Source organism: Camelina sativa, chromosome 9, assembly GCF_030686135.1.
Source record: "Camelina sativa cultivar CO46 ecotype springtype chromosome 9, ASM3068613v1".
Lineage (NCBI taxonomy): Eukaryota > Viridiplantae > Streptophyta > Magnoliopsida > Brassicales > Brassicaceae > Camelina > Camelina sativa.
In genome coordinates this window covers 21,570,071-21,591,926 of record NC_141888.1, presented here as the reverse complement: position 1 = coordinate 21,591,926, position 21,856 = coordinate 21,570,071, and the positions used below count along the sequence as shown (strand labels likewise).

The 21,856-nt window shown below is 36.2% G+C and overlaps 6 protein-coding genes, 1 non-coding gene and 1 pseudogene across 7 annotated transcripts; 3 read left to right on the top strand and 5 right to left on the bottom strand.

The window, feature by feature from the left end:
- The first annotated feature begins 290 nt into the window (after positions 1 to 290).
- On the top strand, positions 291 to 2,721 carry LOC147938458 (tubulin beta-2 chain). Its single transcript, XM_087464897.1, has 3 exons — positions 291 to 874; positions 988 to 1,257; positions 1,781 to 2,721. Exons 1-3 carry the CDS (start codon positions 481 to 483, stop codon positions 2,467 to 2,469), a joined length of 1,353 nt encoding a protein of 450 aa, XP_087321023.1. The 5' UTR covers positions 291 to 480; the 3' UTR covers positions 2,470 to 2,721.
- A 234-nt stretch (positions 2,722 to 2,955) lies between these two features.
- LOC104715351 (putative F-box protein At3g47150 pseudogene) lies at positions 2,956 to 4,075 on the top strand (annotated as a pseudogene).
- A 4,129-nt stretch (positions 4,076 to 8,204) lies between these two features.
- LOC104711157 (copper transporter 2) lies at positions 8,205 to 8,906 on the bottom strand. Its single transcript, XM_010427838.3, has one exon. The coding sequence runs from the start codon at positions 8,808 to 8,810 to the stop codon at positions 8,340 to 8,342; it is 471 nt and encodes a 156-aa protein (XP_010426140.2). The 5' UTR covers positions 8,811 to 8,906; the 3' UTR covers positions 8,205 to 8,339.
- A 1,474-nt stretch (positions 8,907 to 10,380) lies between these two features.
- LOC147938457 (uncharacterized) lies at positions 10,381 to 11,130 on the top strand. Its single transcript, XM_087463973.1, has one exon. It carries the CDS (start codon positions 10,381 to 10,383, stop codon positions 11,008 to 11,010), a length of 630 nt encoding a protein of 209 aa, XP_087320099.1. The 3' UTR covers positions 11,011 to 11,130.
- Positions 11,122 to 12,539, bottom strand: LOC104711155 (uncharacterized). Its single transcript, XM_010427836.3, has 5 exons — positions 12,290 to 12,539; positions 12,154 to 12,196; positions 11,575 to 11,675; positions 11,390 to 11,462; positions 11,122 to 11,294 (listed from the first exon to the last, which is right to left on the bottom strand). Exons 1-5 carry the CDS (start codon positions 12,407 to 12,409, stop codon positions 11,278 to 11,280), a joined length of 354 nt encoding a protein of 117 aa, XP_010426138.1. The 5' UTR covers positions 12,410 to 12,539; the 3' UTR covers positions 11,122 to 11,277.
- A 493-nt stretch (positions 12,540 to 13,032) lies between these two features.
- Positions 13,033 to 13,114, bottom strand: TRNAS-AGA (transfer RNA serine (anticodon AGA)). Its single transcript has one exon. It is a non-coding gene; the product is annotated as a tRNA-Ser (tRNA).
- A 128-nt stretch (positions 13,115 to 13,242) lies between these two features.
- LOC104711154 (protein THYLAKOID ASSEMBLY 8-like, chloroplastic) lies at positions 13,243 to 15,188 on the bottom strand. Its single transcript, XM_010427835.3, has 3 exons — positions 14,589 to 15,188; positions 13,799 to 14,189; positions 13,243 to 13,571 (listed from the first exon to the last, which is right to left on the bottom strand). The coding sequence occupies exons 1-2, from the start codon at positions 15,141 to 15,143 to the stop codon at positions 13,800 to 13,802; spliced, it is 945 nt and encodes a 314-aa protein (XP_010426137.2). The 5' UTR covers positions 15,144 to 15,188; the 3' UTR covers positions 13,243 to 13,571; position 13,799.
- On the bottom strand, positions 15,125 to 18,716 carry LOC147938456 (subtilisin-like protease SBT4.5). The gene is made up of 10 exons (XM_087467458.1): positions 18,568 to 18,716; positions 18,343 to 18,437; positions 18,088 to 18,179; positions 17,462 to 17,714; positions 16,882 to 17,368; positions 16,705 to 16,799; positions 16,407 to 16,622; positions 16,218 to 16,329; positions 15,930 to 16,137; positions 15,125 to 15,802 (listed from the first exon to the last, which is right to left on the bottom strand). Exons 1-10 carry the CDS (start codon positions 18,649 to 18,651, stop codon positions 15,261 to 15,263), a joined length of 2,184 nt encoding a protein of 727 aa, XP_087323584.1. The 5' UTR covers positions 18,652 to 18,716; the 3' UTR covers positions 15,125 to 15,260.
- Between the last annotated feature and the right edge of the window lie 3,140 nt (positions 18,717 to 21,856).

Below are 21,856 nucleotides of genomic sequence, written 5' to 3'. Positions count from 1 at the left end.
AAAACAAAAACTAATTAAATTAATCATAATTTTACACAATATAATAGCATTCAACCAATGGAGAACGTACATTATTAAAATTATAGCATAAGATATATAATTAACTCTAAATCTATAACTATAAATAATATCACAATATATAGATTAATATAACGTACCAAAACTTTATTTGAAAACATAAAATGTAAAAAATTATATAAAATAAAGTTAAATCTTAGTTATATTGTTTTTAAAATTTCGATAGAAAGAAACGTTCCAATTTTAAATTTCGAAAAAACAAAAAAAAAATCATGTCAATATCAAATTAAAAAAGAAATAATAACTGGTTAACTCTTTCTATATAAAACCACTCCTCTTCTCACTCACTTCACTCTTCTTCACATTTTCCGAAAAAACCCTAAATCCCGCTCCTTCCTTCGATTCTCGAAATAATCTCGGATCCTTTTCAATCAATCTCTATTCCGCTTCCTTCTTGCGAAAATGCGTGAGATCCTTCACATCCAAGGTGGTCAATGCGGTAACCAGATCGGTGCCAAGTTCTGGGAAGTGGTTTGCGCCGAACACGGCATAGATCCAACCGGTAGGTACACCGGAGACTCAGATCTACAACTTGAGCGCATCAATGTTTACTACAACGAAGCTAGTTGCGGTAGATTCGTTCCTCGTGCTGTGCTTATGGATTTGGAGCCTGGAACCATGGATAGTCTCAGATCTGGACCGTATGGTCAAACCTTCCGTCCTGATAACTTCGTTTTCGGTCAGTCTGGTGCTGGTAACAACTGGGCTAAGGGACATTACACTGAAGGAGCTGAGCTAATTGATTCGGTACTCGATGTTGTTCGTAAGGAAGCTGAGAACTGTGACTGCTTGCAAGGTAAAAATTTCGCTAGATCTGTTCGATTTTAGGGTTTGATTTTGCTTTCGTTGAATTGTTTTTGGTGTTATTGGGACTACTCTGAACTGTGGGATTTTTTTGTTTGTTTGTAGGGTTTCAGGTTTGTCATTCGTTGGGAGGAGGAACTGGATCTGGTATGGGAACACTTTTGATTTCCAAGATCCGTGAAGAGTACCCAGATCGAATGATGCTTACTTTCTCAGTGTTCCCTTCGCCTAAGGTTTCTGACACCGTTGTTGAGCCTTACAACGCTACTTTGTCTGTTCATCAGCTTGTTGAGAATGCAGATGAGTGCATGGTTCTTGATAATGAGGCCTTGTACGATATTTGCTTCAGGACTCTGAAACTCACGACTCCTAGCTGTAAGTCCTTCTATGATTCATGGTCGCAGTGATAGATGCCTTCTGTTGTATGGTTGATATGCACTGTCTAGATGATGAACATGATTTGGTCATTGTTTTGCATCAGAAATGTTATGTTACTGTTTTCAGTGGTTTGCTCTTGCCTATATGCCTCCAGTGTTTTGTGTTATTGATTCTGTTTAATGTTCCCTGGTTAACTGCGTCTATGTCATCACCACATACAAATCCTTATACTGCTATTCTCGAATCTTCTTGGTGTTATACTTTCTTGTTAAGTGTCATGTGTATATATCCGGTACTTCTTATAACATAAGGTATTTGCAAAATGCAGTGATTATATAGAAAAGCTTGATTGTCAAACTACTTTTATGATTGTCAAACTGTTTTTATGATTGTGAAACTGTACTGTCTGCTTTCTTATATACTTGTTTTCTGTTATGCTCTTGTTTTAATATGCTTGTGGTGATAAGTGTCTATATGGCTAGAAGGACACTCACTAAACATCTTCATTCTCTGTGTGCAGTTGGTGACTTGAACCATTTGATCTCTGCTACAATGTCTGGTGTCACATGCTGTTTGAGATTCCCTGGTCAGCTCAACTCTGACCTCCGTAAGCTTGCTGTGAATCTTATCCCATTCCCTCGTCTTCACTTCTTCATGGTGGGTTTTGCTCCTCTCACCTCAAGAGGTTCTCAGCAGTACCGTTCCCTCACAGTTCCTGAGCTCACCCAGCAAATGTGGGATTCCAAGAACATGATGTGTGCTGCTGACCCAAGACACGGACGATACCTCACAGCCTCTGCCATGTTCCGTGGCAAGATGAGCACAAAAGAAGTTGACGAGCAGATGCTGAACGTGCAGAACAAGAACTCTTCCTACTTTGTTGAGTGGATCCCAAACAATGTCAAATCAACAGTCTGTGACATCCCACCTACTGGTCTAAAGATGGCTTCCACTTTCATTGGCAACTCAACCTCGATTCAAGAGATGTTCAGGCGTGTGAGTGAGCAGTTCACAGCTATGTTCAGGAGGAAGGCTTTCTTGCATTGGTACACAGGTGAAGGAATGGACGAGATGGAGTTCACAGAAGCTGAGAGCAACATGAACGACCTTGTTTCAGAGTACCAGCAATACCAAGACGCAACTGCAGATGAAGAAGGCGAGTACGAGGATGAGGAAGAAGGAGAATACCAACAGGAGGAGGAGTACTGAGTAAGTGTACCACCTTTAACCAAACCAATTTAGTCATTTGCTTATCTTTTTTTTTTCTTGTTCTTTTAAAAATGAAAACCTCAACTACCAGTTGCAGGTTTTTTAGTGCTTGTATTGACCACTCTGGATCCTTTTAGTCTTATGGTGTGTTGTTTGTGTACTTTTTGTTCTTAAATTTGGTTCGGTCTTCCTATTTTCGTCTTTCGTTTGAATCTTCTATTAATCAATGTCTAGCCATGTTTGTTTGTTTTATTCTCTCTCTTTTTTTTTTTTTTTTAAGATTTATAAACCAAAATTATGATTAAAATACCCGGAAATAAACTATCGAAAAGAAAATTACCAACTTTAATTAGGTTAAGGTTAATTAGGGTTTGCTCGGCCAACTAAAGGTTTTAATATTTTAAGCTTCCATATCTTATAAAAGACTATGAACTTTTTCATATTTTGATTATTTTCTCTGACGGCACAACGACGCTGATCTATCCGATGATACCGATTTACATTCCTCTTGAACTTCAGATTAATACACTCTTAAGATTACCTGTGAAGTCTTTACTGAGATTTTCGATGCGTCTCCAAGCTTTGGTCCTCTATCATCACCAGCCAAGATTTCAGAAACCGGCAATTAAACTTTGCTGCTTCCTCAGCTCCTCGTCTCCTCATCACTTTCGCCAAGGTTTACGGAAAAGAGCTCCTGTTATTCTCGTTACCTTACCCAACCGCATCTTCCTCTTCACCTTCTTCATGTTGTGTACCATACAAAGATTTGAGCATACTCAAACTCCATGGGAGAAAGGTGTACAATGCGGCTCGTGGCTTGATATGCGTTGGAACTACACGGAGGGTGGCGATATGTAACCCGACCACTTGGAAGCTCCATGTTTTTCCCCCAATCATATTCAAAAAAATTCCTCGTGATGGTGAACCGCCTTCCATCTATTTTTTAGGGTACGATCCTGTTGGAGACCAATACAAAGTGCTCGCGGTTGATAGATCGCGTTCGAGATTAAAGCACAAGGTTGTGGTATTGGGAGGAGAAGAAGTTAATTGGAGAGCGGCTCCATGTGTTGCATGTCCTCATGTTGCTAAAACATGGGCATTGTATATGAACGGAACACTCTACTACGGGGCTCTCAGGACGGACCTAAATGATATTTCTGTAATTGTTAGTTTCGATGTTAGGAATGAAACGTTCAAGAGCATCTACATACCTGTGGTTTATGAGCTTACGTGGCATACATATAAAACTCTGATCAACTACAATGGGAAAGTTAGTGTTGTCGAGCATCCTCGTGAGGATAGGTTTCGAATGTGGATTTTGGAAGATGTTGAGAAAGAGGAATGGTCCATGAACACTTTCCATATGCCCGAATCTGTTGCTGGCCTTGACTTCGACATTGTTGGTACTTTTCATACCGGTGATATTTGTCTAATTCCAAAACAATTCTCTGATCCGTTTTGTCTAGTCTATTACAATTTGAAGACGAGTAGCACGAGAAATGTTATGATTGAAGGACTGAATCAAGAATTGTATGGTCCCGAGCTTAAGAAGGCCACTGAATATAATGTGAGTGTTTCGGTTCATTTTGAGAGCTTATGTTATTAAAAGCCTGATTCAGTTTACGACTTTTCTTTAAACAATATATGCTTATTTATTTGTTTTTTTAATTATTATTATTAAACTATGTTTTTGGGAAGCCCCATGATTCAAAGATTCCATGGTCGACTAGATCTTTTCGGTTCTCCTGAAAATAACAGAATTAATATTGAAGGAAGTTCCAAAAGTGGCGTATATATATCAAGTCATGAGATTCATAGCAAGATGGTTTCTTCTTCTGTTATTTACAACTAGTGTACTGTTGAAGAAATAGATGTGAACGAAGGTGCAAATTAATTATGTTTTTCTTAATGACTGCAAATTAAATAGACAATTTCTTGCTACTTAATTAATTCAATATAATGGTTCTCTTAAGTTATAACACATGCCTTTTTGTGAAGCAATTATATGAACAATCCATGCATTATCTTAAGTTTTAATTCTTCTTCTATTTGTCTCCTTGTTGAAAGGTCAGCTAATGCTTAATTCTGTGGCTTTATCAATGCTGGTTTATGCTATGTCATGTTTCAAATTACCTTTGGGAATCACATCCGAAATCGAATCACTCTTAATGCAATATTGGTGGGAAAAATGCTCAAACCAACCCAGTATACCATGGATTGCTTGGTAAAAGTTACAGAGTTCAAAAAAAGAAAGGGGTGTTGGGATTTAGGGACTTAGCAAAATTCAATGATGTCCTCTTGGCAAAGCAGGCGTGGAGGCTCATTCAATATCCTAACTCGCTCTTTGCCCGACTAATGAAAAATATATACTATCTTGATGATCCTATATTAGACGCTAGACAAAGAAAGAATCAATCCTATGGATGGTCTTCTATTTTAATAGGGTTAGATCTTATTAAGAAAGGTACTCGATATATTGTGGGGGATGGTAAAACTATACGTATAGGATTGGATAATTTTATTGAAGTGCACCCACCTAGATTAGTACAAACCTCATCCCTGCAATCTCCTACACCACTCGAACATATAATCTCCAAAGCTGGTGATACTCGAACTTGGGAGAGACAAAAACTTTCTTCCTTGGTCCTACAGTCGGAGCAGGAGATCATTCAAAAAATTCACCTTTCACAAGTGGAACAACCGGATAAACTCATTTGGAACTATACTCGATCAGGAGATTACTCTGTAAAATCTGGATACTGGTTCATTACTCACTATCATGTTGACCCAGGGGATGCTTTGAATATACCTCACGGATCAGTTGAACTCAAGAACAAGATATGGAAATTTCGTCTACTACCAAAGATCAAACACTTTCTCTAGCGCATACTATCACAAGCTATACCAACCACAACAAGACTACGAACACGTGGTATGAATATTGATCCCTTATGTCCAAGATGTCTTCAAACAGAGGAAACAATCCACCATGCTCTATTTTCATGTCCTTTTGCAATAATGGCATGGAGACTTTCCAGTACTTCTTCCTTAAATATCACTCAACTACCTTCAAATACAGAGGATGTTATTGCTCAACTGTTATCTTATCAATCACAAACATCCAACATATATGATTCTCTTCTACCCTTTGTTCTCCTATGGCGTATCTGGAAAACACGAAACAATCAAGTTTTCAACAATTATCGTAAGAGTGCATCGAAGACAGTTCTACAGGCGAAGTCAGACACAAAAGAATGGATAAGCAATTTACAAAACACATCGACACCGTTGCCTATTCCACGAACGAACAAAACTACCTGGCTACCCCCAACACATCCGACTCTTAAATGCAATTTCGATGCGAGCTACGATCATCACACACAAGGCCACTCGAGGATGGATTTTTAGAAACCACCAAGGTGAAGCTATTGTATGGGGTGCAACTAGACTAACTTATGCACGATCTCCCTTAGAGGCGAAAACAAAAGGACTTCTTGCTGCGATACAACAGGCATGGATTAGAGGTTATCACTTAACTATATTTGAAGGGGACTGTGAAACTCTAATTAAATTAGTTAATGGTCAAATCTTGGATGTCTCTTTAACAAACCTTCTCCATGACATAAGAGCTTGGACTTCCAAATTACAGCAATTTTCTTTTACTTTCACAAAGAGAGAATGTAATAGGGTGACATATGCCTTAGCTAAATTTGGTTGTAATGATACTCCATATTACACTGACTCTGTTTTAAAGCCTCTTTGGCTAAGCAACTCTCTCTGTAATGACCGATTTTAATCAATGTATATATCTAATTTATGAAAAAAAAAGTCAGCTAATTAAATCGGATTAAATTAATCAGAACAAAACTAAACCACCTCTACCGGTAACAGAACCGGTTGATCAAATGTTAGTCTCGAATCTTTAACATAGAATATTTGGAGAATAGTTTTTAAACATTTTTGCTTCTAAAAGAAATCTATTAGTCCCTCGGAATCTGGGCTCTAGCACACGTTCCCGTGGGGCCACAGCACTTCCCTACGGAGTCTGTTTTTGCAAATGTGGATCATTTTTTGGGTTCTACAAACCTGGGATCACACATTGCAGCATTTCCTTGGATAATGTGGTATATATGGAATGCTCGGGTTTTTGAGAATCAGGTTGAACGACCTGATGAGATTGTTCGGGTGGCGGTTGGGGAAGCACAGACTTGGCAGCAGGCACAGGTGGAGGCAGAGTCGGACGAGTTTCCCTCTTCTCCTGGCGGGCGGCTTCCTCGGGCTGGGGGGTGTGATGTTTCCTTTCCGTCGGTTTTTCAGGGCATCGATGCTTTGTGGATGGTTCTTGGAAAGCAACAGATGTTTTTGCAGGTGCAGGGTGGGTTTGTACTTCATCTCAAGGGTCACCACCGATTCACGGCGCAACCAATTACCAGCGTAGTCTGTCTCCGTTACATGCTGAAGTTGAACCTTTTATTTGGGCGATGCGATGCATGATTGGACATGATTTCCGGGAGGTAGTCTTCTACACGGACTGCTCCGACTTGATGAAGATGGTGTCTTCGCCTCAGGATAGGCCAGCCTTTGCAACATACCTAGAAGATATCAAGACTGACAGGGAGGAGTTCTCTCCTTTCTCTTTGGTTCAGATATCTAGAAATGCTAATGTACGAGCGGATTCCTTGGCACGCCGAGCGCGTTCTAATCCGCATCCTATTTTATTTGTAAACAATTTACCCTCAAATTGGCTCAACTGAGCTGATTTCTTTTGTTGAAAAAAAAAAAAAAAATCTCTCGGAATCGAACCATTTACTTTCCTAAGAAAAAAGGCGTGAACCTTGCCCGTTCTCGTGGTACGTACGTATACTGGCTACTAGTATTACTTGTTTTTTGTTTGACCTTTACTAAATTATTGGCATTGCTAAGCTGAAGATATTGTCTATTTATTAATTGTTTTGTCAACGAAGGTGCCTAGTTTTTTTTTTTTTTTCAATCTTGTTATTTTTCGTAATTTCTTAATAGCGAGAAGGCCTACAGAGACGGCGTAATTATAAAACTTTTTGCGATATCAGTTCTATAAAAGAGTTCTACATGTAATTGGATAGTGCATGGACTATTCTTATAATTGCATCACTTGTTCTTTTGTTTTGGACGGCTCTTTATTCTTCATGCTTTCCTTTTGAATTTCATAAAATTAGATTACAAAACAAAGAAAAAAAAAGGTTTAAACTTCATGAAATCAGATTACAAAACAAAGAAACATATGTAAGGTTTTAGATCTACACCGATTGAAATCAATCCGACCGACCGATCTTACGAGTCATATAGATGACTTGACAAAATTTACATATGATCAATTTATTATGTCACATATAATAGAGTCCACAGTATATTTTTGAAAAATGTATTTTTTTTTTATCAATGAAAGTTCACATTCTCACTGGCAGAGACGCAGGGTTTATAACTTAAAACCAATGGGGGTGGTTATACATGGGAGTACGTACTTTTAATGGACAGCATTTGTTATCATAAATTTGTGGTTCAAAATTTCTTATCTATATATGCAATTTTTTTTTGGTCAACTATTAACCACAATAATACATGAAATTAAAAGTGACATCTTCAAAATTTGAATGGAATTCTATGTCGTTTCATAAAATTCCAAAAACTTTAGTCAAATTATCCATGGACCTGTGGAATTAATTGTGTGATTCTATTTGTAACCTAAGTAACATGGATTGAAAATATTTAACGTCCACTAATATTAGATCGACTTAACCAAAATGAAATATTAATTTTTTTTCTTTGTTTTTTTAAGCCAACCATGCACACACAAAAGGAAAAGTTCTTTATAAGAAAAAAAAAAAAAATTGTTAGCAAAGGCAGCCTGACGACGGCGGGAGGAGCTCGGCGGTTTTCCGGTCATCGGATGGTTTCTTGAAAGCAGTGCTTCCAAAGAAAAAGAAACCCACGGCATATCCGGCGATAGCAACGATGAAAACGCCAGCGTTAAAGGACATAACAGCGAGCATCACCAAATACGACAGGCCAGTCTTGAGTGTATACACGGCTGTCTGAGAAAGCCCAGCGGCGCGGCTGGTGGAGCTATCCGCACGGAGGAAAGGAGAATGGGCGAGCCACTCGGAAATCACAGCGAGAAAGAAGACAACGACGAGACAAAGAGCGTACATGCCGGAGCTAGTCCCGGGCCAGCCGGAGAAGAGAACCTCCGTGTTCTTGCCCCAGAAGAATGTCATGTGCATCATCATCATGTGTGGTTTGGTATGATTCGACATCGATGATGATGATGATGGTGGTGGCATATGCATGTTATCGTGATCCATGTTTACTAAAATGGTATATAGGTATTATGATGGATTCTGTTCATAGACAAAAGTTTTAAGAGAGAATAGGTTCGTATTTATTGTGTTTTCTTAAATGTATATGTGTAATGTGTTGTACTGTAGTACAAGTACATCATGGTTTGACTTGTTAATTTTTTTTGTGTAGTACAAACATTCGTTATATTAGAATATCCCCTAAATAGATTTTCAAAAGAAAGAAAAAAAAAAATCCCCTAAATATATATGTTTACCTTATTTTCATGATAAAAAATGCATCATACCTCTTCTTATTTGACGGAGTATTAAGAATTTGATGATAAAATTATAACACTTGAATAGTAACTTAGTTTTCAAAATAAAATTCAAATAGGTCTATGACATTACTTTTTTTTTTTCTTTTGTGGTATTGGTTGAGGAAATTGTTGACTCATTAAATTCTTGGTTTAGAACTTCTCAAAGTAGTCCAACAATATTCATAACTGCACTAGAGAGAAAAGCTACCACAGATTTAACATAAAGGTCTTACTTGTATGTCAAATAAATAGTTTAGTAAAAGAATAACTGAATATATCGTTAGGTAATAGGATTAAATTTTGTAAAACAATTTTTAAAAGTCTGTAAATCTAGTTTTAAGAGATTACAGTAAACACATTTTTTCAATAATTTAATCACATTAATTAGTTTTTTTTTTAACGGAATAGAATCAAACAAACTAAATCGAAGTAAACAAAAACCAAATCAAACTGACTGAGGTTGAGTTTTATGAAAACCAAACAGAATCGAACACAAACCAATACTGAACTAAACCTGGAATCCCCACCATTTTTTTATGATTAACAAAATTAATAAATATAAATCAATAATAACAAAATGAAGTTTACTTTAACAAAAAAAAAAAAAAAACAAACAAACAAACCAAAACAAAATGAAGTTTACAATTTATCATCAATAAATATAACAAATACATAGAAAACCTGAAAAATGTATATTTTCAAAACAAATTGATTTCTAGAATTTGAATTAGTAAAAAAGACACAGAGTATTTGGTTAATGGTTTCCGAGTCCATTCATCCGGAAATGAAATTAGAGAACAAAAATCATTTAATTAAGAACGGTTATTGATCCGAATTATATATCTTTGGCCTAAAAGACAAGTTATATATACCATATGATGGGTTTTGTTGTCATTTTTCCAAATCAGAATAGATCTTCGTAAAATGATTTTAACTTTAGAAAATAGTGTTCGACGACGTATGTATCGATAGCCTTACAAAGGAGAATAGTAATAAATTTGACTCATACGGCGACGTATCGATACAAAGCCTAAAAAGTTTTTGTACCTTGTGGTTCAATTCACGTTGCCCATCATTACATGTCCGTCGTTTTCCTCAGCGGAGACGACACGCAATACTTAGCTTTGACGCTAACACACATTTTCCCACAGTCTCTCCCTCAAAGTAACAACTAAAAGCTAACCTTTCTTTAGTCATTAATTTTAATCTCTGTTTCTCTCAAAAATTATGTACTATTATTCATCTTGTGTATAGATAGCTTAAACAATTCAAAGTTAATGGCAATTTCCACCGGCGCCGTAGAGTTTCTCCGCAGACGGCTCCTCCCAACGACGCTTATCCACGTCACGGCTTTAGACGGGATCGTTAACGTTAATTCCCTCTTCTCGCTTGCTCTTTTCCTCGGTCTCACCACAAGTGGAAACATCACTTTCCCTGTTTCATCCTCCTCAGCGGCCGAGAGCCAACATCTCCGCAGGTGTATCGCCGCAAAAGGAAATGCATTAGCGGAGAGGTTAGTCTCAAGCCATGTTTACTCCTTCAGCTTCTTCCTCTTTTCCAGCCTCATCGCTATGTCTCTCAAGCAAGCAATCAGGACAACAACAACAACAACAACAAGGAACGGGAACGTTGTGGTGGAGGAGGATGAGACGCGTGTGTTAAATGCCGGAGAAGGCCGTGTGAACCTGGCTGCTTTGAGGGTTGGGATCGTTGCTTCGTGTGTTGCGTCGGTTTTGGGATGTGGGTTCTTGACAATGGCGTTAGTGGATCTTGTTCAGATTAAACTTGGACCTTTGGAGTGTAAGAGAAGCTTTCATGCACTTGCGGCTATTGTTCCTCTTGTTGTGCTTGTTCCTTCCGCACTTGTTATCTATGTGTTTCTTGTTCTCTACGCATTTCTTTATTAACCCTTTTTTGGGTGTGTACATCAATTGTTTTTAATAGCTTTGAGTTTCAGATTCGATCAGTTCTGTATCCAGGATAGAATCCTCTGTTATTTTACTTAAGTTTCAGTAATGTTTCTTGAAGTATAAAGATCTAATCTTTTGTTTAACATAAGACAGAGAGACAAACAGGACATCATTGAAACAGTTTCTTAAGAACAAACAACGGATCAAAATTCTTCTGTTTCAACTTGATGTTCTTCTTCTAGGAGACGCCTGGTTGGAAAGACTCTAATAATATAGTGATCCTAAGAAAACGGCGAGATGGGGGGAAAATGTTAGAAGGAAAACAAACCAAGACATGAATTTTGTAACAAAATTATCTGGTTGGGGTATATAATACCTTGCCACCAGTTTCCTCTTGAGGCGTCCGACGAGTTGGTATCATTGTTGTCTCTCTCCTGATCCTTGTTAATCTGATTGATTCAACGTTTTGCAAAGTCAGAGATTTTGTCGCTTCTTAAAAATAATCAAACATCAAAGTTGCATGCATGAATCATGTAGGAAAACAGATGGATGATAACTCACTGGAGGGTAAGTATAGTTCTGTGTGGACTGAGAGTAAACCTCTTGACCACCGTAGTAAAGAGATGAACTTAGATTGCAGGATGAAGATTCTTTAGGTTTTTCTGTGAAGAAACCACCAAAACCAACGAGATAATGTATTCATTAGACCACCCGGATTGGAATTGTTATCTTGGCAAAAGAAAAGTGAATCTCAATGCAAAAATGGAGTTTTTCTCAGCCGTTTTTGGCATGAGATAGCTAAATTTGCAATCTTGTTTATTATGGATGAAGAAAACAGAGTAATTTAGAGTTTCTTCTGATATCATCTGTAAGAATGGTATGGTTTTTGCTTATTTTCAAGAAATGAGAAGCATTTTGAACCAATCTTGATTGTGTTCTTCATGTTCTTGATTGACTCAGTACCAAACCAAATGAAACAACTTGAGCCATTTTTGAAAGCAAGAATGACAAGTTTTCCAAATGAATCAGAACACTGTCTAACAAAACTTAGCTTATTATTAATTGTTTCAAGAAGGGAGACAAGTTTTTTGAGGTCTTATAGGAAAAAAAAAACAGTGGGAGAAAGGCCTTTCCACTGACCTAGGGACCCATGTTTGGAGCTTAGGATGTTTCTTGCTGTTCCCTGAAAACTCGAAAAAAAAAAGGAAAAGGATAACTGAACTTCAAGAATCAATCAGAAAGAGTAATCTATAAAAAGAGAGGATGGTAATAGAACCTTGGAAGGAGGAGGGAAAATGGAGTTGAAGTTGGCAGAGGAAGTAGATTCCTTGGGGCCAAAGAGTTGAGCGGTGAAGGAAGAAGACGATGATGATCCAACTCGTCCTTTACCCTCCATTATTACTAAGACAAATGTGTTATTACTAATCACTTAGAAGGAAATGAAAAGAGATGATGATGAATGATGTAGAAGAAGATAGTGTGATGAGGTATTGAGGTGTATAGCCACAACAGGATCATGGGTGTATATATAGGCAAATAGACAATGCTACAATGATAATATAAGAAGTCAAAGAACAAAAACTTAAACCTTTTACCGCTTTTAGACTTAGTCCCCCACCACTATGTTGATTTAGAAAATATTTACATTTTCTGTATGTTTCCAACCTTTGTTGATCACAAAGAGCCAAACACAATTGTACTTGAGCTTATTTAGTCCACTGGTGTCTTAATTGTTTTCAAAAAGAAGATTTGGCGGAAGATCTTAACATCGTTTTCATAGATTTCACCAGTAATGTCACATTAATAAAGAATGGTCAAATATCTTTGATCCCAAATTAAAAATGTTCTTCTTGTCTCGTCAAGTGGATGATGCCATAATGTTTATATCAGTTCTTACTTTTTGAACAAGGTGAAGTTATGTATAATATATTATTCAGATTATCCAGATATTATTGTAAATACTCAAATTGATTTGGCAATGTTCATGTATGACCAAAAAAAAGGTACTGAAAACAAAAACGTGAGCGGCAGGATTCGAACCTGCGCGGGCAAAGCCCACATGATTTCTAGTCATGCCCGATAACCACTCCGGCACGCCCACAAGGACAAGCATCATTTCAGAAATCAATAATAATAAACTTTTATTAAGTTGTTCATGAAGTTAGAATGATAAGAGAACCCTTCAACAACATGAGAGGCCAGATAAGATAAATGTGGAAAAAGTAGAAATGTTGTCAACTTAGAATCTTTACTATAAAGATGATGGATTCACAAAGTTTGGTCATGGACTAATATTATGAAGCATCAGAACAAGGAATAGAAGTCGCTACATAAAGAAAGATGATGGATTCACAAAAGTTTGGTCTTTGCCTAATATTATAAAGCATCATAATAAGGACTAGAAGTCGCTACATAACCTGGGTTCATTTAACTAAGTCTTTTGTCTTGTGATGTAACAGTTTGTTACGCCACTTGCTCAGATCTACTGATACTTGTTCAACATCACACATACTGGATCTTGATCAAGATAGACTTCCCATGTTGCTATTGTTCAGAGCCTGCATGATGCACACAAGTCACGGATGAATAACAGTCGCAAACATTTATCGTTACTCACTGGTTCAATTCAAGACTAAGACTGATCTACAACATGATTTGATTTAACTACTTTAAATTGCCAAAAGACTAAAACTTCATAAGTGGAGAGGAACACTAAATCAAAGAGAACAATTTGAGAAACACTGAGAAGCCTGAGATAGAAGAGTAGAGTTATGTGCATACACACCTCAGCATCTACCAAATATCTCTTCTGGTGGATCATAAGCATGTTTCTCAGGGAACAACTCTTCGAAATCTTTCTTCACTTTGTTTCTAAGAAGCGGATGCGGCAGAAGTCCTTTCAACAGAACCCTAAACGGCAACTCTTCCGGAGGATCTGGAGACTTCAACATGTCTTCATACACATTCATGGCATCAGCGGGACATCCATCTCTCAGAAATCCTCTGATAACCTCAGTATAAGTCTGAGAATCTGGAAAGAGGTTCTCTTTCTTCATCTTCTCCCACAACGCCATTGCTTCATCCATTCTTTTACTCTTTGCTAAGGATACAATAAGGTCCTTGTACATAAACACATCAGGTTGGTACCATTCCTGCTTCTGGATCACCTCAAACATCTGTAATAAGTTGAAGAAGCCAATCATCAACAAAAATGCATGACCCTAAGAGCTACAAACTAGGAAAAACACAGAACCACATGAATATACGTAGGTATATGAGCTACAAAGGAAGGTCTCAAAACTTAAGCATACAACTACACTAAAGTCAGCTCTGTTCAGACATTTCGTCGAACAGTTCATGTGCACCTCCATGAAACTCTGTATTTAACAAAAACTGACTCCATTTTTGTAGAACAGAAACACAGAACATTGCAATCAAACTATAAAGAAACGTAAACACGATCGTAGTAATCAACACAGATCAATCATTTCCCACAAAACATGGAATCAAACTAAATTTAAGCCGAAGCAAATAAAAATTGACGCTATCAAGAAATTGTCAAGTAAAGAACCCACCTTGATAGCTAACGCAGTCTCTTCTTGTCGTTCAAGCTCGCCGATAACAGCTAACATATCTAATTTCAACAATCTGAAAACATGGGTTTTTATAAACTTCTCAAGCTTCTCGTCGTCTTCTTTCAATCTCTTGAGACCCAGAATCACGAAAAGGGCTTCTTTCCCGATCAGTTTCTTCCCTCTCCAGAGAGGACCTCTTGGTCTCCCGTCATGGAACCGAGAAACAAAGACAGTGAAAGGTTTCGGCGGAATCGGGTGAAGTAGCGTCTTGGGTTTTAGATTCGAGAATGAAATCCGATGAATTGATGGGTTTCTAGTTAGGTTTTGAAAGAAGATCGATGCGAAAGCTGGGATTTTTCGCGAGAAGACGCGAATTGCTATCATCTCTCTCTCTCTCTCTCTCTCGGGTCGTAAGACTCTCCAAGGTGTGAACTTTGAATCGTCGTCTCTCCTCTGTATGACTGTATCACTTACAAAACGACAGCGTTTCAAGCTGCTTCGCTTTGTTAACTTTTCTTTAAAATCTAACTTGGAGTGGAGAACCAGAAACATCATATTCAATTATAGTTTTATAGAGATACCAACTGGTTCTGACACATTAGTTCGTAGTCGTAGCATAAATGTTATTATTAATCATAGTTTTGTAGAGACATATCCACTGATTTTGACACATTAGTTCGTAGCATAAATAACGATAGGGCTTTTCACAGAATGGGCTCCATCAGACCATATCAACTGTGCTGACTCAAGTTTGTCAGCTTCGGGACCTTGGCCTGAAACCGTAACCGTGAAAGACCTCTTCTGGTACATAGACTTCAGAGACAAGGAATCTGGAACGACCTTGATTGTGAGTTTTGATCCTCCGAATACTTTGGCTTTGTAATTCGACTTTGCCGTACCGACGTTTGTGACTGTTCTACGAAAAGTCAGGTTGAATGGTTCTGTTGCTGCGACTTTAGCCGTCATGGAAGGGTAGTTGAGGTTTCTTGGTAATGATTGGCTCTGTTCTTCACTGCAACTGCTGTTTTCACCCGAAATGAGTCTTAAACTCTTTCCCGTGTAGTTCAAGCCACAAAGGAAGGTGACATGGTCGGATATAGTAAGTTCATAGACAAGTCCAGGGTGAACTGCGGCTATTGGACTGACATGGCCAGCTCCATAAGCAAACTCAGCCATATGATCGGCCGGAGAAGTAGAGGTATTCATTGGCTGAGCTGCAAGAGACCCAAAAAAAAAAACAGAGTGTGACAAACCCTTTCTTGCAATACAAGAACGTTATGTTACCAAGATAAAATGAGCAGAGTACTCTAAAAAAACAAGAGTGGGCCTTATTTTGCATACCCGTAGTCATGATGGATGATTGGATCATGGAAGGAGACCAGCGTGGGTGAAACGTCTTTAGGTAGGCGGCTACACCAGCAATGTGCGGACAAGACATTGAAGTTCCGCTAATGATAGAGTAGTTTACACGTCTTGTGTCTGATTCGCTCGGTGGAGCAATAGGAGAATGAGCAGCAAGGATCTCTGTTCCTGGTGCTGTTATATCCGGCTGGAATTCAAATTCACATTCAATTAGACACAAGAGAGAGCAATACAAGTCAATTGATCTTCTATGGTTTCTATGTGTACCTTCAAGATATCAGGGATGAGAGTGTTTGGACCACGAGAAGAGTAGGATGCAGTGATGGGAGCTGTCTGGTTAAAGATCGTCTCACTTTTCAGAACTGTCGCTTTAGGGTTTCTAGCCAAAACAAGTCGAGCTTTAAGATGGATAATTTGTAAGAATTAAATATAATAAAACAGAGAGAAGAAGTTTACTTTGTCAAGTTCATATAGGAGAGGACAGAGTTATAGTCCTCTTCCGAGAGGACCGAGACTGGAAAAGAGAAGATTAAGGCGTAATCTACTTTGCTGCTCTTAACAATGGACGCGACGGCTCCCTTAGATTGAACTTCATCTGAATTTTGAGCAGAGTTGCATAGCACAATTTTTCCTTTTACACGCTTAGTGTCTAAACAATGTGGTGTGCAGAACCTGAAACCGCAAAAACCATTTAAATCTACTATGTGAAGAGCAAAAATAAATATGAAGATAAGTGTCTTGGGATGGAAGTTACCCAGCGGTTGCAGCATCACACCTACTTGAAGCTGATCCTCCGTACACCAGAGGGTACATTGTTCCGTTAAGTTCAAACGAGTTCACTGCTTTCCCCTGTTTTTCAACAAGTATTAATGTTAAAAGAAAGGACAAAATATGTTGTCTTTAAAACAAAAAAGAGTTTCTTGGTACTCACGACAACTGTCTTGCCATCTCCAAGAACAACTTTGGTGACAAACGCGCGGTTCGTGTTACTAGCAGCAACGGTCAAGATCCATGGTACAACGCTTCTGACCGTTCCACGCGCTGGACCACTGTTTCCAGCGGAGTTCACTGTGAGGATTCCCTTGGCCATGGCATGGAAAGCTCCAATCGCGATTGGGTCCAACTCGAATCGTAAAATAGTGAACGGAGAGATGGAGATGCTGATGAGATCAACGTTGTCTGCTATTACATCATCAAATGCAGATAGAATTCTATCAGCTCTGCACCCTTGAATATCACATACGCTGTACACTGCAACTCTTGCGGCTGGAACGCCACCTCTGGCGGTTCCGTTTCCAAGTCCGTAAAAGCTCACATGCTTCACAGCGTTCCCAGCAGCAGTGGATGCCGTGTGTGACCCATGGCCATCGTTGTCCCTGGCTGACTCCATCCCATAGTACCGTGCTCCAATAAGCTTGCTGTAACACAACAAATTAACATTCATTTCTACTTAGAAATTGACATCTTTACGAAAATTTATTGCTATCGATTTGAGTGGATTCATATCATACCTGTTGCAAGAGAAGTTTTTGCCGCCTTCACAAGCACCTCTCCATTTCTTAGGAGGAGGAGAAAAGCCTTTCTCGCTAAAGCTTTCCGATTCTGGCCAGATTCCAGTATCAATGACTCCAATGATGATATTGCTTTCGGTGGTTGAGTTTGAGTGTGCTCTTTCGTCTTCCTTGAGACCGAGAAAGTTCCAAGACGATGTCGTCTGGAGCTGGTGTATCCTGTTCGGAAACACCGACACAACTCCGTCCATACCTAATATTTGAAGATGAATTATTATAACATACACATAATCTTAATTTTAATTTTTAAGAATCACAAGAATAATAGTTTACAAACTGCATAATCCCAATAAGTACTCTATGATTTCTCGTTTGTGAGCCTTAAAAACGACACTGTTTAATACTGGACGTTTCTAGTACATGAAATATTCATAAACGACAGCGTATTCTTTATAATGGTTGGTTGGGTTGATGCATTGATAGTTCTACAAATCAGTACACACACACAAGAAAAATAAATATTACTAGTATCTATACAAACCATATAGTATATTCATTAATGTAGTATTTTAATAAATAAACGTTTTTCAAAGTCGTATAATCTATGTGAATGTGATGGCACTTACGTTCAACTTGGTCTCTTTCTGATTCAGTTAGCCAGGCCGAAAAACCGGTGAAACTCCTTTTATAGTTCGTCACGAAGCGATGCTCAACAGAGCTATACAAAATATAATAAATGTTCGGGTGAGTAACAATAATGTTGTAGAAATCAAGTATCTTTTTCTTGTAGGCTTTTTATCTTAACACAAAAAACTAAAATATAAATACGTCTATATATAGATAAGTATTACAACATTTACAACATTTACAACATTTATAACCTTTTTCCGGTGACCTTTTGAAGGACACTTGTATGATGAGCCAACGGTCCATAGTTAACGAGAGCAGGAAGTGCACCAAGGTATACTATGTACACCTGCAAGATCAACATCATCAACATCATTATCTCATAAGTCGTATATATGTAAGATTAACAAAATATCACGATGAGGGGGAACAACGTAACTTTAACACAAAAAAGAAAGAAGATAAGGGGGAACAATTACCTGTTTTTCTTGGTCATTCTCTGCAGAGCAGAACTTCATAATCAAGAGAGAGAGACAAACCAAGAAAAAATAAGATTTAGACATTTTCAATTTGTTAAATTTTAGAGAATGCAGAGGTTGTATCTTTTATAGGGAGAGATTTTGTTTTTGTTTTTATTTTATTTTTCTCTTTAAAATTTTGAAAACTACAACACGTCTACCTAGCTCACATTGTAATCAGTGAACTACAACATGTAGTTTTCACAATGCCACTACCAAAATCTTTAGACTACATCAATTCAACATTATTGTCTTGGATAAAGAAAAATATGTCATTATTGTCTTTGATAAAAAAGTTTTTTTTTTCAAATCATTATTTTTTCATAGCATAAATATCTTTCCTAGATTTGTGGGAAGCTAAATCATGGAATGGGGAAATTGCAAAGTAAACCCATGTACTAAAAACTGTTAGAGGTTAAGATACACACAGACCAAAAAAAAAGCAGTTAAGAGTCAATAAGTTCGATCATTTGGTAAAAAATTATTGTTATCATTTTAAATATTTCTTAGAAAACTAAAGAAATATTTGTACATGTTATAAATTGAAAGAAAATTGCCGAAAAAATCATCTTGCTCCTTCAACGCAAGTCGTTGACAAAAAAGAAAAGACAATGAAAGTCGATGTCAGGGAGAAAAAAAAAAGAACGTAAGTTAAATACAGTTACTAATCAATAGGAAAATACGCCAACTTAGTTCAACACAAAAAAGTGGCCACGCTAATTTCTAGTTGCTTTAATTTGAACAGACCAAACTAAATGATTAGTAAATAAAAATATACTTCAAGTAAATAGAGGATGTGACGCTAGATAAAAGAATGATAAAAGGAGATGGTGGCAATATTGAAACCTCAGGCTTAATTGCAAAAAACTAACCAATTGCATGCATGAAAGAATTCATAGTAAATCCTGAAAATTTTACATATAGAGCCAACGTGTGAGGCTTTTTTTAATTTTCACTTCCGGCCTTTTGATTTGAAATTTTTTTAATATAGGAAAGTTTTTAGTTCCAACATATGTTGGTGATATATAATATATAATCTGCAACATGACACTACATTATAGGATTGGGTAGATTTGTAATTAATTATGTACTTTAAACTTTTAAGGAGTTAATAAATAGAAATTTTCAATCTTAACATATGTTTATCTCTGTCAACTAATACACAACTAGATTGCTATTATTTTACTCTATACTGATGTTCACGTTATATATCCAATTGTTATGTTTTTACATATGAAAACAAATAAATGAGTTTGCATACGAGAATGAATTATTGATTTGATTTCCTTTGATTTAAATTTTCGTATCCAAACTACAAGCATGTTTGTTTATATATAAAAGCATATACCAAAAAAATCAGTTAGCCATTATTGAAAATCGTTTAAGAAAAAAGAAAAAAAAACAAATATTTTATAGGTTTGACCACGATCTACCTTTATCATTTATCAAAATTATTTTTTGACTGTATTCTATGCGACCATTTATACCACAAAAAAATTATATGAAATTATGTCAAATATAAATTATCTATTATAATATTTTATATAATTATTAATCTGATTTTTACTAAAACTTAAATGCATAAGTTTAACTGAGATAAATATTTTGCTTCCAAATATTTGAGATTGTGTAGTAGAGATATCATGGGATAATAGGAAGTGTTTTGTCATATTAAGTTGATTTTCTTCAAAAAAAAAAAAAATAGATGGCTAGAGTGATCACTGGAGATTATCAGAGACTTAGTCCCTTTTGATATTTAGAAAAAAAACTATAAATTGTTTCTAAAGGTTTTGGAAAATAAAATTGGATTCATATACTATCATAAAATCTCTACAAAAAAAAAAAAAAAAAAAATACTATCATAAAATCTTTAAAAGGATAACTTTCCTACTTCAACCCAAGTCGTTGTCAAAAGAAAAAAAAATGAAAGTCGATGTCAGGGAAAAAATTAAAATACGCTTGTACTTTATTTCAACCAAGAAAAGAGGCCATGCTAATTTCTAGTTGCTTTGAAGTTTGAACCTACCAAATTAAACTAAACGATTTGTAAATAAAATACAGTATACTACAACTACAAGTGTAAATAGAGGAAGTGACGCAAGATAAAAGAATGACAAACGAGAGTGGTGGCGATAGAAACCTCAGTCTTACTTGCAAAAAAAATTAACCAATTGGATGCATGAAAGAATTCATAATAAAATCCTGAAATTTTTACATATAGATAGATATAGCCAACGTGTGAGGCATTTTAAAAATTTTCACTTTGGACATTTTAATTTGATTTTTTTTTTTTTTATATATTAAAGTTTTTTAGTTCCAACATATGTTGGTGATTTATAATTTGCAACATGACACTATATTATATGATTGAGTAGATTTCTAATTAATTACTAGGATTTACCCCGTGGTACACCACATGTTTATTTCTTTTAATTTTTGTTTGTTTTATAAATCAATAACTCCGTGCATTTTGAAAAAAAATAAAAGTCAAATATTTATAACAAATAGATCAAAATTTAAGTTATATTTATGTGTTAGTTTTGTTTAGTGTAAGATTATATAATTGTATTTGACTGTTAATTATAGGATTTAACCCACAGTTTACCGCAAAATAATTTATTCTCTGCATTATCATAAATTAATCAAGTTAATATATCTAATATTCTAATATTGATAATGTTAGCAAAATAATGAAATGATAAATTATCTGTGTAACACCAAATTAATGATAACTAAATTTATATTCATATTGATCCAAATCGTTCGCACAATATAATTTTATTGTGTGTTATTTTAAATTTCAATTGTAAATATTAATTTTATATTAAAATAACTCAAATGTAAAATAATATATATCTGGAAATACTTGTTTGGTTACAAAAATCCTAAAACAATTTTTAAAATATATATCTGTTTATAAAAATTCAAATCACATCATATGCTGAAAAAATCTAAAATTTTATTAACTTTATGTATTAAATATCCAAATAATTAAATATAAGATTAAAAGGGAAAGGAGAATCTTATTTTAATATAACATATTGCTTTAAATTAGGTAGATAGATTTTAGAAAATTAAAATTATCAAATAAAGAAATGATTGTGTTTGGTTGTAAGGATTGTAGATAATTTAGTTAGGACATTGTTTGGATACAAAGATAAGAGAGGATGACACAAAAATGTACTTCAAAAATGTTAAGATAGATGTAGTTCAAATTTTTAGGGAGTTATTAACTCGCTTTAGACTTTCG

Excerpts from the sequence above, each read along its gene's own strand:
- LOC147938458 (XM_087464897.1), top strand. The coding sequence starts at position 481 with ATGCGTGAGATCCTTCACATCCAAGGTGGTCAATGCGGTAACCAGATC. Across the intron at positions 875-987 it reads GAACTGTGACTGCTTGCAAG|GGTTTCAGGTTTGTCATTCG; the intron begins GTAAAAATTTCG and ends GTTTGTTTGTAG. Across the intron at positions 1,258-1,780 it reads GAAACTCACGACTCCTAGCT|TTGGTGACTTGAACCATTTG; the intron begins GTAAGTCCTTCT and ends CTCTGTGTGCAG.
- LOC104711157 (XM_010427838.3), bottom strand. The coding sequence starts at position 8,810 with ATGGATCACGATAACATGCATATGCCACCACCATCATCATCATCATCG.
- LOC147938457 (XM_087463973.1), top strand. The coding sequence starts at position 10,381 with ATGGCAATTTCCACCGGCGCCGTAGAGTTTCTCCGCAGACGGCTCCTC.
- LOC104711155 (XM_010427836.3), bottom strand. The coding sequence starts at position 12,409 with ATGGAGGGTAAAGGACGAGTTGGATCATCATCGTCTTCTTCCTTCACC. Across the intron at positions 12,197-12,289 it reads TTTTCCCTCCTCCTTCCAAG|GGAACAGCAAGAAACATCCT; the intron begins GTTCTATTACCA and ends TCGAGTTTTCAG. Across the intron at positions 11,676-12,153 it reads CTCCAAACATGGGTCCCTAG|AAAAACCTAAAGAATCTTCA; the intron begins GTCAGTGGAAAG and ends GTTTCTTCACAG.
- LOC104711154 (XM_010427835.3), bottom strand. The coding sequence starts at position 15,143 with ATGATGTTTCTGGTTCTCCACTCCAAGTTAGATTTTAAAGAAAAGTTA. Across the intron at positions 14,190-14,588 it reads AGACTGCGTTAGCTATCAAG|ATGTTTGAGGTGATCCAGAA; the intron begins GTGGGTTCTTTA and ends AACTTATTACAG.
- LOC147938456 (XM_087467458.1), bottom strand. The coding sequence starts at position 18,651 with ATGTCTAAATCTTATTTTTTCTTGGTTTGTCTCTCTCTCTTGATTATG. Across the intron at positions 17,369-17,461 it reads AAAAACTTCTCTTGCAACAG|CAAGCTTATTGGAGCACGGT; the intron begins GTATGATATGAA and ends GTTGTGTTACAG. Across the intron at positions 16,138-16,217 it reads TCATCCCTGATATCTTGAAG|CCGGATATAACAGCACCAGG; the intron begins GTACACATAGAA and ends TTTGAATTCCAG.